General features: G+C 44.1%; 1 protein-coding gene across 2 annotated transcripts; it reads left to right on the top strand.

Annotated features, from left to right (window-relative positions):
* The first annotated feature begins 17 nt into the window (after window positions 1-17).
* BKGD (beta-keto-L-gulonate decarboxylase) lies at window positions 18-12,218 on the top strand. Of its 2 annotated transcripts, XM_087759082.1 has the most exons (11): window positions 18-154; window positions 1,109-1,200; window positions 2,292-2,465; window positions 2,852-2,974; window positions 5,136-5,234; window positions 6,194-6,267; window positions 7,040-7,141; window positions 8,112-8,288; window positions 9,035-9,184; window positions 9,754-9,870; window positions 11,909-12,218. In XM_087759082.1, exons 4-11 carry the CDS (start codon window positions 2,917-2,919, stop codon window positions 12,080-12,082), a joined length of 951 nt encoding a protein of 316 aa, XP_087615208.1. In that variant the 5' UTR covers window positions 18-154; window positions 1,109-1,200; window positions 2,292-2,465; window positions 2,852-2,916; the 3' UTR covers window positions 12,083-12,218. The 2 variants fall into 2 exon arrangements, with proteins under 2 accessions (XP_087615208.1, XP_087615207.1); XM_087759081.1 differs by lacking the exon at window positions 2,292-2,465.
* The last annotated feature ends 917 nt before the right edge of the window (window positions 12,219-13,135 follow it).

Raw genomic sequence — 13,135 nt, 5'->3', positions numbered from 1 at the left:
CGGTCCGTCCGTCCGTCCGTCCGTCCGTCCGTCCGTCCGTCCGTCCGTCCGTCCGTCCGTCCGTCCGTCCGTCCGTCCGTCCGTCCGTCCGTCCCCGGGGCCGGCCCGCGGCGGGGGCGGGCCGTGCCGCCGCGCAGCCCGGACGGCGGGGCAGGTACGTGCGGTCAGGGGCTTAGCGGTGGCCGGGTGCGGGGCCAGGGATCGCCTGTAGCGCTTTTGCAGGCTTAGGGCAGCTGTCTCCCCCTTCAGCCGCTCGCCGCCTGGCCCGGGGGTCCGGGCTCCCCTTCAGGGCGCAGTGCCCGCGCTTCCCGCTCGGTGTAAGACTCCGAGGAGCCGCTCGTTGCGGCGGTCGGCCTCTCGTTGCTGCTGTCCCGCCTCTCCTTCCCGCTGCCGCCCAGTCTCCCCCGAGCTGGCGGCTCCAGCCCCAACCACCCCTTCTTCCCTTTCGCTGCCGCGCCAAGCGCCGTGCCGGCTCTAGCGTTTCCTCGCTGCCTGTGACTGCCCGGGGGCTGGCCCCAAGGCCCCGGTCTCGCCTGGCCCGCCCGCCCCTTCCCAAGCCCCAGCCGCTGGAGCAGATGGCTCTGCCGTCCCGCCGCCTTCCCCTGCCGCCGGCGGGATCCCCCCGCATCGCCCCGCGGAGGAGCACGGCCTCTGCCCACCCGCCTGGAGCTGTTTCGCTCCTCTTGGTGTCACCGCTAAATTTCTCTTCTCTCGCTGACTTACCATCTTCGGGTTTTCCCTGATATCTCTTTTTCCCCCCACCTTGCCTTATCTCTAGCCTGCCTGTTACCTTTCCGGCTTGTACCCTCCAAACTAGTTTTAATTCAGATTTTGATAGTAGACAACCCCCCCATACCCCGTTAATATCATGGTTCCCATTTCATCTACATTCTCCTGGCCCTTGACTGCCCTCTCTGAGGTTTGTTCCTGCTTCAAAAAGACAGACTTTTAAAATGTTTGTTCTCTCCATTCTTGTTGCACCATCCCAGATCTAATAATTTCATAGTCACTTTAGTGTTTGTGTTCTTTCTTTGAAAGTCTTCTGCAGTAATTCAATGTCACTCCATCCCTCCATGATGGATCTTAATTGTCTGTTGTCTCCTTTCAGGTTCTCCCTCTTCCACACCACACAAACTCCTGTGTTAATGCTCTTCTTGCAGTGGTGACTCACGGATCTACTTCCCTTTTGTGTCCCTCCCGGTAAGGACTACTGTCTAGCAATCAAATCAGGTTTATTATGGTACACCAAGCTTTTCCCACAGTCTTTCCCTCCTTTCTTGATTGTGGGGAGCTGACTACTGTCCTTTAAACAGCAGGTTATGGTCTAGGTGTTATATCTGAGCCTACTTATTTGAACCGTGTCCAAGTCTTGCCTCTGCCTTTGGCACAACAGCAGCTCTAGCCTGTCTTCTCAGTCTGTTTCAGGACTTCTTTAACTGGTATCTTGACTGCTGGCACAGCCTCCTTCCAGATGTGGAAAAAGGTTCTTGAGGGGATAAGGATCATCTAAAATAATGCTGCCAAAGCCATCTTCTCACTTTCTTTCTCTAATTACTCCCTTTCTTGTGTTTGGTGCACACTTCAAGTCTTGGGGTGTTATTCACTCCATCTGATGGTAGTCTTCTGCCAGAGGCACCAAATTCAGCCTGTAACTTTCTCCTCCACAGCCAGAGGAGGGAGGGAGTCACTTGTGGAGATGGATAAGACCAACTAAGATGAGAATCACTATACACAGGTAGCCGCCTTTCTCTACTGCTTGCTACAGCAGTAATTTGGGGTGGCTGAACTTTGAGCTCAAAGACTTCAATTAGGTGACTGCTATGATCTCCCAACTCTCTTTCTTTCTTTTTTCCGCTGGTGTTTTTTTTCCTTTATGCAGACTTGAGAGGCTGATGGTATAAGGACGGTTATGATTTTTGACAATCATAAAAGCTAGGATTTTTTTAAAATAGAAGCTAAAAGTATACATAAACAGCTAGCTTACATTATAGTCCTTCCTAACAAAAGCTCTGCCAGGTCTGGGATTGTAATTAGGTTTTTGGCTTTTTCCTCTGAGGCCTGAGATTGGGTAAGTGGGACCCATTTTCTTTTTCTGCTGTGTGCAGCAAGCATGTGCCTAAGGAGTGAATGATTGCTGTGGCTGATTTATAGGTAGTGTATAATCAGCTGTTTCTGCCCTGAGCTAGTGGTTTGCCCTAGTCGCTGACTTTGCTGTTGCAAGGCTGACTGAAATAGAGTTCATTTGTAAAGGGGTTCTTAAACTTATGTTCAAACAAAACTTCTTGTTACAGGCTCTGTACCCGTACACAGCCTGATACTGCAGAACTTGCCGCTGTTGTTTTCTGTTTTGCTGCTAGCCTGTTCCCCTCTGGAAGGGGAAACACGTGCCCAGAATCAATTGGAGACCATGTCACAGCTGAGGTTGAAAGTCCACCATAGCCAATGCTGGAAAAGTAAACATTAAGGTAGGGAAGACTTGAGGAGGCAGCTAACGTGCTCAGAAAAGCCCAGTTTTCTTTCAAAAACAAATTACGACTCCAGGCTTACAAAGGACAGATAAATCTCCTGACCTGTCCCTTAAACTGGATTTAGTGTAGGATGTGTTTTGCCTACGGCCAGCTGTAAGCTCGAGGACTAGCATATGTAATGCTCTGAGCCAGCTATAGAGCTGACAGTCACATCTTCTTCCAAAGCACATGAGAAAATTAACATTAATATTGAAGCTGTTGTTCTTTCCTTTGATGGCAGAACTACAATTCTACTGTCTATGTATTCTTGAGTGAAATTGAAAAATAAGTAACATATTGAAAACAGCCTGTTTTAATCATTAAACTATTATCCTTGTTGACAGGTCAGTCACTCTACAGTGTGGTATATTGTAATTTCTTACCTGAAGAAATCAGCAGCAATTAGGAAATGGCCAAAGTTGAAAAGTTTGCTTTTCACGTTCCAAGTCTGGAGGAGCTTGCTGGGGGTAAGTCATGCAGCATGTAACTTTTTACAAACTTATAATGTACTCTTCAGACTTATCTTAAAGCTCATATCAAAACCTTTCTACAGCTAGTACGTGCAGAATGTTCCTGCTCTTAGCACACTGAGATGTAAAGAAAAGCCCTATTTTTCTATATGCTGTTATTTCCTTAAAGCAAACAATGACTCCTCCCCCAAGCCTCAATGATATTTAAGCACACAAACAGGCTCTCAAACCGTTTAACACCATCTGCTGCATTTGCAGATTCGTGCATGGGTTGTGAAAGTTCGACAGTTACAGACCAAACTTGCTTACACATATGGGATCATCTGTCCTCCTCTACCCTCCAGTATTTCTTTCTTTTTCAGGGCTACTCAAACCACAGCTGACAAGGTGCAGTATAGCATGGCAGGTCCTCTTGCTTGCACCTAGTTGGCTCCTCTTTTGGTGATTGCCTTAGAACCAGGCTGCAGGAAACATTTTTAGTTTGTTTCTTTCCAAAGCCTTCACAAAACGTGCTCAGAAAAACAGAATGGTCGAGGTTGGAAGGGACCTTTGGAGGTGATTCGGTGCAACCCACCGGCTCATGAGCTTCTTTCCTTGCCGTAGTAGAAAGGCATTATTCCTTCTGGTAGTCTGTCTCCTGAAGCAGATGTACTAAAGTGTGGGGGTTTTTTTTGTTTGTGGGTTTTTTTTTTTTTTTTTTTTTCTTTCAGAGAGGTCCTCAAGTTCAGCCTGCCACTCTCCCAAATCTGTGTCAGTTTGACATTTCCATGCTTTGAGAAAGTGTGGTCCCAGCAGTACCCCGGGTGGTTCTCCATGCTTTTCTCACCCGGTAGCTGTCAGGCTGGGGCAACAGGCCAGGGCTGCTACAGACCTGTGGGGTCTGCAGAGAACAGCATGTACTTGCCGTAGAACAGCTTAAAAGGGTAGCAGAAAACATGAGTCACAAAGCAGAATTTTCTTTTTTTTTTTTTTTCCCCCCCCGTCTGTCCTGAGGACCTCCTGTAAGCTGTGAATTTTGTTGCTGTTCAGCTCTTGAGTATAACTTGAGGAGTGCCCTTTTGTCCTTCTTGTCCCGTATTGTCCTTTTCCACTTACCAGAAGGTACTGAGATGTATTTAGAAATCTGCCAAGTACCTTGTACTGACCCTTGTGGTCAACAGCTTGGTAAATCTGCTCCCAAGAAGTAAGGTACAGCTGAAATCCTGACTGGAGGAAACAAAGGCACAGGAAGGCCTTCTGAGTAAATAAGGAACTGCCTGATTTGAGATCATAGACTGGATTTTCTGCTCCTTAGTTTGAGACATCTGTCAAAGCAGACCTCCAGGCATGAAAGAACTTGGACCTTTTAACATGGTATTAGAAGCAGTTTATGTGAAGGCAATCTCACACTCAGTTAAGGTTTGGAAGTTGTTTCCAAACAGTGCACCTGTCTAAGTCAGAATCCTCCCTGTTGTCTGAGTGACTTTGCAGGTTCTGAGCCTAAAAACATTGATATGAAGCAAACCCAAAAGTTTAGATTTGGGGCTGTTCATTATCATCAGCACCATTCGTCATCTGTCTTGTACGGACAGTGGCACTTGCTAGAAAATCTCCACGTAAACATAAACATGACAGACAATATTCTGTAACAGCAGAAATTTCCAGACAGCAGAGACAGTTTGAGGTGATAATGAAACTATTGCAAACAGTCTAATTAATATATTTAAAGAACTGATTGTCACTTCAGTCACTTCCTCCTTTGCTCTCACATGGTATTTGACACCGTAATCATAATTGTCTGCTTTTGTGAAGCAAAACCACTGCTGAATGTGGTTTAAGTTTACCCATGTTACTTCATATTGTGCTGCTCCTAGTGCTACTAGGAGCAGTCAGTTATTGTATTTCAATTAAAAGGCTTTTAAAATTCTTAAAATGAATTGAAGTGGTAGCAAACAATTACCTGAACAAGCTTTTGCTCTTCTCTGAAGCTCTGACTCAGGAAACAAGTGCTTACAGACAGTAACATTTACATCAATGCAGTTACTTAGGGTAAGCGTAAGTCCTTTAATGTATCTTGCTGACATAAAGCCTAAACAGATATATTTATTGTTGTTAGTAACTTGTCAAACTCTTGGTAATTTTTCATTGTCAATAACTTTGCCATTATTCTTTATTATAGTTTTGCAGAAAGGGCTTAAAGAAAACTTTGCTGATGCTCAAGTCTCTGTTGTAGACTGTCCTGATCTGACTCAGGAACCCTTCAACTTTCCTGCCAAAGGTAACCTAGCATTCCTGTCTTCCGCTAAGACTTCTCCAGTTCTTTCTCCCTGATCCTACTTGGTTTTGATCTTCTAAAGACATTGGGAGAGCTTAAACTGTTTTTCAGGTAAAGAGTATGCATGAGAGGAAAGCTACATTTTATTCCTGGATTTGCTTCTTAGTTGATGTATGAACAAGGACAAATCATTACCAAATACTTGTTGTAATTTTTTTTTTCTTAACCTATGATTGCAATACTCACTCACTTCATAATCTTTATGTCATGTACTGAAAAGGATTTGAAATTAAGTTGTTATCTTCCAGATGGAGAAATTTTTTAGATCCATGCCAATCACTGTCTGAACCTAAGTTGTTGCACTTCCACTCATTTGTAAATTCCTGCCATTCTTGTATGTCGGTGGAGTGAAACTGTCTTATTCTGGGGGGGGATTCATCTTCTTTGGCATTAGCTGTCTGGAAGACAGACATGTCACCTGTGCTACTCATTTAAGTTCCTTCTGTCGTCAGTGTAGTGAAAGAAACACCTCCAGGTGATTCATCCCTTCTTAAAATACATGTCCAAATAAGTGGGATGAATTGGCCTGAGACGTGGGCATCCAGCCTTGCTGAAATTTTGCAAGTGGAGTCCCAGTGGGGACATCCACTGTGTGGTGAGGGCATCTTACTGGAGAACTGGCAAATGGCAGTTGTTGCCCACTGTAATATTTTTTTGTGCTTAGAGAATGTTAATTTTGCAACAGGTTGCCTAGCATTAAATCCTACTGTGAATCATTTTAGGGCTTGCTGTTCTTGGACTTCTTAGTAGTGCAACGCTTTATCTAAGCATGCTAGGGAAATAGTGTTCTCAAAGGGTTTTACAAGTGTGAGGAACCAGTTCTTTGGTGGGTTAGACTGCATGCTCATTTAAGATTATTAGGAAAAAATATTTTACCAAGCTAACTGGCTGTATTCTTCCAGGAATCTGCGGAAAGCCTAGAATAGCGGATGTGGGAGGTGTTCCGTACCTCATACCTGTTGTACAGAAAGAAAAAGTGAGTTTTTCCTGTAGCTGTGGGGTATAATGCATTTGTCAAAAGAAAAGCAATATCTTGTTGAAATATAAATAAAACTAAGGACTAACGGATACTATAAGATTCCACTTATGAAAGAGGCTTACTTTTCAGCGTTTTATGAGATTGATTCTGACGTATGTTAAACGTAGTCTATGTCAGGAAATCTTACACATCGTAGCAAAAATAGCATGTCGTGGTTGATGGTTCACCTTCTCCTGCCCTCAAATACAAGGCAGGTTTGGAAACATACCATCTGTGACAGGAGCTATGGAAGGAACTACTAAACAAGGGGCTTGTCTGCATGTTTATATATGGCTTGCTGCATGCCTGTGATTTCAAGTCACAGCCATGCTGCTTTGTAAAAACTGGCTGTGTTTGCATTTTCAGGCCAATGTCTTTTTCCAAGAATATCATGCCTCCTTTCCAACACCTCACCCCATCTGTCTCTGTATGATATTCCCTTCCATTTTTTATTTTACACAAATATAAATTTCAGTAAGAACAATAATTCAGATTTTGGGTAAAATGGCAGGGGACCATACAGGCAGACTCTACCTTTCAGAAAAGAAATGGACATGTACCCAATTTGTTACTACCAAATGTTGTGTTGTTCAGAAACTGTGTTCAACCTAATTATCCAGAATACTAAGGAGGGTGTTGTGAATTAAATGCATCCAGGGGTTACAGTGAACAGAATGACAATTCTGAATCAGAGCACCACACCAAAATCAAAGGATTGTTTCTCTTGCAGGTTTACGATCTAAATACAGTTGCAAAAGACATAGAGCTGCCTGGAGCTTTCATTCTTGGAGCTGGAGCTGCTTCATCTAAAATTCTTGGAGTAAATGCTGAGGTCAGTAAATAAATGTGATGGTTATCAATGAATTCATGGAAGTATCATAATAGTAGAGCAGTATCATGCTGGGTATTTCACATTTACAATAAAACGTTTAATAAACACCATTCTTGCGAAAAGCACACAAAACACATCAGAAGGAATTCAGATGAGGGCCATCCAACGAGGTATCTATTACTGAGGTAATAAAGATTAATTTTTAACTTGTAGTTCTCCAGGAAGCATGTGATTGCTTTGAAGCGTGCAAGAAACATGATTTTTTTGAAACTGATTGACAAAGACCTGACCAGAGGTTTGAATGACAAGATTTAGAAATGCTTGTCAAAGTTACTGGTAAATGCCTTTGAAATACTTCCCGTCTCTTGCCCTCTTGGATGGCTTTGATTTATCATTGTAAATTTTAAAGATGCCACATACAAAATGATCACCTGCAGGAGAGGCAGAAGACAGAAACTACTGCCTGTGGAGGCTTTGGTTAGTCAGAGTCTCAGAGTCTTTTCAAGCATAAACCTCTGGTCTTGCCATCTCCTGTTGGTGCATTTATTTGCAGATGAGACAGTCCCTCTCAGCATTAAATTTGGGCCACTATAATAGTGGTTGTTACTGTACACTAAGAAAGTATTACATAGAATTCCAGTACTTGCATGCAGGCCTCAGATCTCAATGGTTAGACTTTTTTTTTTTTTTTCTTTTAACACTAGCATTCATCTTCACATAACATTAAATGTAACTGTCCAGAAAAAGTAAAACTGTTTTCTGGAGTTTTCAATTACATTACAGTATTAGTGCATTTTTCTTACCAGTACAGACCTCATCCTGAGAAACAGAGCTGTGTGACGAAGGGGATTATTTCTTGGGATCATGGTCCAAAGCTTAAATTGCATTTATGTGAGTTCTGTTCGTGTGACTGACTCTTACACGTTCTTATTGACTTGCTTGACTTGTTCTTACATGTTCTTTTTCTCAGCTTATCCCTATTGTTCAAACTAAGAGTGAAAAAAAGCCTGCTGTAAATGGGAGCTACATTGCTCAGATAAATCCTGCAGATAAAGGGTGCCTGCTTGAGAAATACAGCAGTAAATACACTGACTGTGAGTTTGGGCTGTTGGCCAACCTTTATGCCAGTGAGGGCCAACCTGGTAAGGTACGTGCTTGGATCAAAGGTGACTTTGCTTGTAGAGCTTTGTGGCTGAAGGAAAACTCATGTTTCGATGTTATCCTATCAGTTCTCTGTGATAATAGTAAAGTAGTAATTCCATGAAAGAAATATCCAAACATAAGGAACTGATGCCGGTGAACGAGGGGAAGAATTGGTAGAGGCAGAGAGGCGTTTGAATTTTTGAGGGATAAGTATTAGTTTATTAAACCTGTTCCATCATAAATCATCCATCCAAATCCAGTCGAAACTAGCAGTGATTTAAGGTAATGGTTGTACAATGTCCTTGTGTAAATCACATCTGGGCACTTGTCTGGTTTTTTGTAGAAGTGCTTCCCCCAACGCAGCTAGCACAAAGGGGTGTCGGCAGAGCAGTCAAAAACCTGACTGCTGCAAGGAAACTGAGCAGTCTTCTCTGTTTCCAGGAGTTTCGTTATAAGAGTGGAAGCCAGCTGGTGGACAGAAAGGGGTTACTTACAGCGTTGTCTCGTGTGTGATGAATAAATGACTTGCTGCCCAGCACCCTTCACAGGCAAAGCTAGCGTTGAACAGAAAGTCAGGAGAGTTGCTCAGGTACTGGAAGGATGCAAGTGGAGCAGCACTTGCAAGGAAACTCGCATTTTCAAAAAGTAATCTTGGGTTATAAGCTTGGGAGAATTTCAGAGCAGCTTCCACAGACCTTTGCAGACTGTTGCAGTGGGAGACAGCAGTGACAAATTAACTTTATTCTCCAGGTCATTGAAGTGAAAGCCAATGGAAGAACTGGGGAACTTAACTTTGTGTCTTGTCTGAGACAAATTTTAGAGAAACACTATGGAGAAAAGCCAGTTGGGATGGGTGGTACATTTATCATTCAGAAGGGGAAAGCAAAGATTCACATCATGGTAAGTTGTTCTCAATTCATGTAACTTCCTTCATCCTTCTGAAAACAGAAGTATAAATCGGGGTGTAACATCTTAGTGCCTTGACTTTGTTTGGTATTTTTAAATGCCTGCATAAACTATTAGGATAAGCAGTGTATTAAAGTAAGGAGCTGACGTTACAAAACTAGTGATGCTGTATTACCTGGCCTTAATACAGTCATCTTTTCTTTTGAAATCCATGGGCAGCTAAAGAGCTGTAGAACTATTGTAAAATGAATTGAAATGAAATACGTGAACTGAGATGGTACTTCTAAGAAGCAATAGACTTATTTTAAAATAACCCGAGCTTCTAAAATCTACCAAGAGGAGAATCCTCACTTCAGTAGTTCTCCCACTACCTGTGCAGTGAAAAAAGCAATATTCTGGTCACTTCCATTTCTGGCAGAAACACAGTAATGGGCACTGGTGAGCTTCTTTTAGGCAAGAAGAACAGAATAGTGGGGAGGGGAAAAGTGAAGGGAAGTTGCCAGAGAAAAAGTATCTTGATTCAAGTGTCTTCCTTTCACTTATAAAGCTTTTTTTTGCTGTAGCCTCCAGAGTTTTCTGCCTGTCCTCTGAATACCGATGAGGATGTGAATAACTGGCTCAAATTCTTTGAAATGAAGGCTCCGCTGATTTGTCAGACAGTAATAGTTTCCAGAGATCCGGTGAGTCTCTTTCTCATTTCTAAGTGTAAACTGAGACTTGTAATGAATTTTGGATGTGATTTTCCTTTTAAGAACAGGAGTGTGTATATATTGTGTTAAACTCTTCCAGAGGTGGTGTAATGAAATAGAAGTTTCTCATTTCTGTCACGGGCTGAATTGAGGCTAGGTCAATCTGTTCTGAAACCTCGTGGCTGTTCATAGTGGATTGAACTGAATGATTCAGTTCCAATTGCAAGTGTACAAGTGTCTGTCCCAAACCCAACAGCATAGTTTGCATTCACTGCTGGCCACACCAGGAGAAATGTCAAGAGCATGGAAGCTTGTTCAGCTGTGTGTTCATGTAGTTCACTTTCGTAAGAACTGTTTCTGCTAAAGCTGTGTTGAAATATGTGAAACGTGTCTCATAATTGCTGATGCAAATTAAAGTCTGCAAAGCCTCATGGCAGAAAGTTATCTAGCATCTTCCACAAGCACTGAATTCATCAGCAAACAGTTCAGGATAAAAACCAATCTGGTTTCAAAAGCCGTTAAGATGTTCATCATTAGGAAGACTATTTAAAAGTAACCAGGAAACCATAGATGAAAATGACTATTTTATAAATAACAGTGCAGTCATAAGTAACATAAAAACATTTTTTCCAGAGTTAAATGCGTCGTGCTGTAGGCTTGGATATGTTCAAGGGCGTGACTTTACTGTGTTATTATGTGGCAGCCTTTGGCCTAAGGCTAAATTGTGTGCATCTTCCCAGAATCAGCTGATGAGTACTTTGAAAACAGCCATCAACAGCTGCTCCATTCAGAACCAGTGCAACTTGTGCAGTGGATGCTGCTGGGTTACTCCCATCTGTATCCACTGCAAGCTCAACAGCACTGCGCTAAGCCTATGGGTTTGGAAATGTGTGAGTGTCGCTACAGAGACAGCAGTAGAAGATGGCATTCAAATGCCATCGCATTACTCGTCAGTATCCTTTTGCAGCCCAGAAAACCTGGGCTGTGTCAAACGAAGCGTGGCCAGCAGGTCAAGGGAGGTGACTCTGCCCCTCATGACACCCCACCTGGAGTGCTGCATCCAGCTCCGGGGCCCCGAGAAAGACATGGACCTGTTGGAGCGGGTCCAGAGGAGGGCCATGACAATGATCAGGGGGATGGGACACCCCTCCTGTGAGGAAAGGCTGAGAGAGTCGGGGTTGTTCAGCCTGGAGACCTTATTGTGGCCTTTGAACACTTAAAGGGGGCTTATAAGAAAGAGGGAGTGAGACTTTTTACCAGAGCCTGCAGTGACAGGAGAAGGGGCAACGGTTTTAAAATGAGAGAGCAGATTTAGATTAGATATTAGGAAGAATTTTTTTACGATGAGGGTGGTGAGGCACTGGCACAGGTTGCCCAGAGAAGCTGTGGATGCCCCATCCCTGGAAGTGTTCAAGGTCAGGTTGGACAGGGCTTTGAGCAAGCTGATCTAGTGGAAGGTGTCCCTGATCATTGCAGGGGTGTTGGACTAGATGATGTTTAAAGGTCCCGTCCAACCCAAACCATTCTATGATTCTGTGATATATAAAAGTGGTGGGGGTGATGTCACGGTTTAATATGCTAGTTGTTATTTTATTCGCTATGCTCACTTTCATGTAAGCAGGCTCTCAGAACTGGAGTAGAGATTGTCCCTTTATCGCATGGGTCTGTGGCATTCAGTGCAATGGGGTTCTGATTTCCAGTAGGAGTTCCTTGGTGTGACTGCTTTATTTAATCCCAATGGAAAGAAAGGTAAAAAAAAAAAAAAAGGAAATCTCTGGGAGATTGACACCAAAGTGGGGGACTGTCAGGGTTTCTAAATTCTTTTCTCCTTGATGTCCTGTGGTAAAGCCCTGTACAGCTCCTTTTCTTTTGCCGCCTTAGTTTCACAAGCATCTTGCAAGTTTGCACTTCTTAATGGTTGGAGTGGGCTCTGAGATGCATGGAAATACGCAGTATAAAGGAGACTACCCCTGGAGTTTTAACCACAGTTCACAGGAATGCATGTTCACGGGCCTTTCTCTGGTGACAGGGCTTTGATCTGCGCGTGGAGCACACCCACTGTTTCAGCCACCACGGGGAAGGAGGGCACTACCACCAGGACACCAGCCCCGACAGCGTGCAGTACCTGGGGTACCTCCTGCCCGCCGAGCTGCTCTTCCGCATCGACAGGCCCCAGGAGACGCACCTCGTCGGGAGGGACTGAGGCAGGGAGGCTCCGGAGAAGGCATCACAATTTAATCTTTCTAAAATACAAATGCTGATTTTTGTAACGCTTTTCATTACGCACATTTATCAGAGTGAAGAATAAATATGAGAGCAGTAAACTGCCGACTTCTTAATTTTGTTAAAGCGAGAAATTCAGTGTGTACATGTAATTGGAATTGTTATAACTGAATTGTTATGACTGAAATAGCAGCCTTCCAGTACCTGAAGGGGGCCTAAAGACAGCTGGAGAGGGGCTTTTTACAAGGGTATGTATTGATAGGACAAGGGGTAATGGCTTTAAACTGACAGAGGTTAGATTTAGATTAGATATAAGGAAGAAATTAGTCACCGTGAGGGTGGTGAGGCACTGGCACAGGTTGTCCAGAGAAGCTGTGGATGCCCCATCCCTGGAAGTGTTCAAGGCCAGGCGGGATGGGGCTCTGAGTGGAAGGCGTCCCTGCCCATGGCGGGGGGTTGGAACCAGATGATCTTTAAGGTCCCTTCCAACCCAAACCATGCTATGAGTCTATGAATTCAAACTGTAATTTCATTGCAGTAGTATTATGGTTTTTGGTTTTGTTTTTTTTTTTTGCTATTTGGTTGAGCTTCCTGCGTGGTCACAGCTGGTGATGGAGAACTAGAAGTGAAGTTATGTTTAGAATGGGGAATTAAACTAACTTCTGGTCAAAAATAATGCTGTAAAAGAAAATTGCAACAGCTCAGACCTGCGTGGCTACCTCTGAGGAGAGAACCCGGCTGGGGTTTGCCTGCGATGTGAGAAGGAAAGTGGCCGTGTATTGTGGAAATTGGAATCGCTTAGGTTGGAAAAGACCCTTAAGATCATCAGGTCCAACCGTTAACCCAGCACTGCCAAGCCCACCACTGAACCATGTCCCTAAGCACCACATCTACACCTCTTTTAAATACTTCCAGGGATGGGGACTCCACCGCTTCCCTGGGCAGCCTGTGCCAGTGCCAAACGCCCCGCAGCAGCAAAGCGGCCCCGGCCCCGGCTCCGGCTCCGGCTCCTCAGGGCTGCGCGGCTCCGCCC

Source organism: Nipponia nippon, unplaced genomic scaffold (assembly GCF_047370975.1).
Source record: "Nipponia nippon isolate SJK-2023a ecotype South Korea unplaced genomic scaffold, ASM4737097v1 scaffold_2, whole genome shotgun sequence".
Classification (NCBI taxonomy): Eukaryota; Metazoa; Chordata; class Aves; order Pelecaniformes; family Threskiornithidae; genus Nipponia; species Nipponia nippon.
The sequence above is the reverse complement of the archived record's forward strand: the minus strand, read 5'-3'. Positions and strand labels throughout refer to the sequence as shown.

Coding starts and splice junctions, on each gene's coding strand:
- BKGD (XM_087759081.1), top strand. CDS start 2,917: ATGGCCAAAGTTGAAAAGTTTGCTTTTCACGTTCCAAGTCTGGAGGAG. Junction 7,142..8,111: donor TTCTTGGAGTAAATGCTGAG/GTCAGTAAATAA, acceptor TCTTTTTCTCAG/CTTATCCCTATTGTTCAAAC. Junction 9,185..9,753: donor AAGCAAAGATTCACATCATG/GTAAGTTGTTCT, acceptor TTTTTGCTGTAG/CCTCCAGAGTTTTCTGCCTG.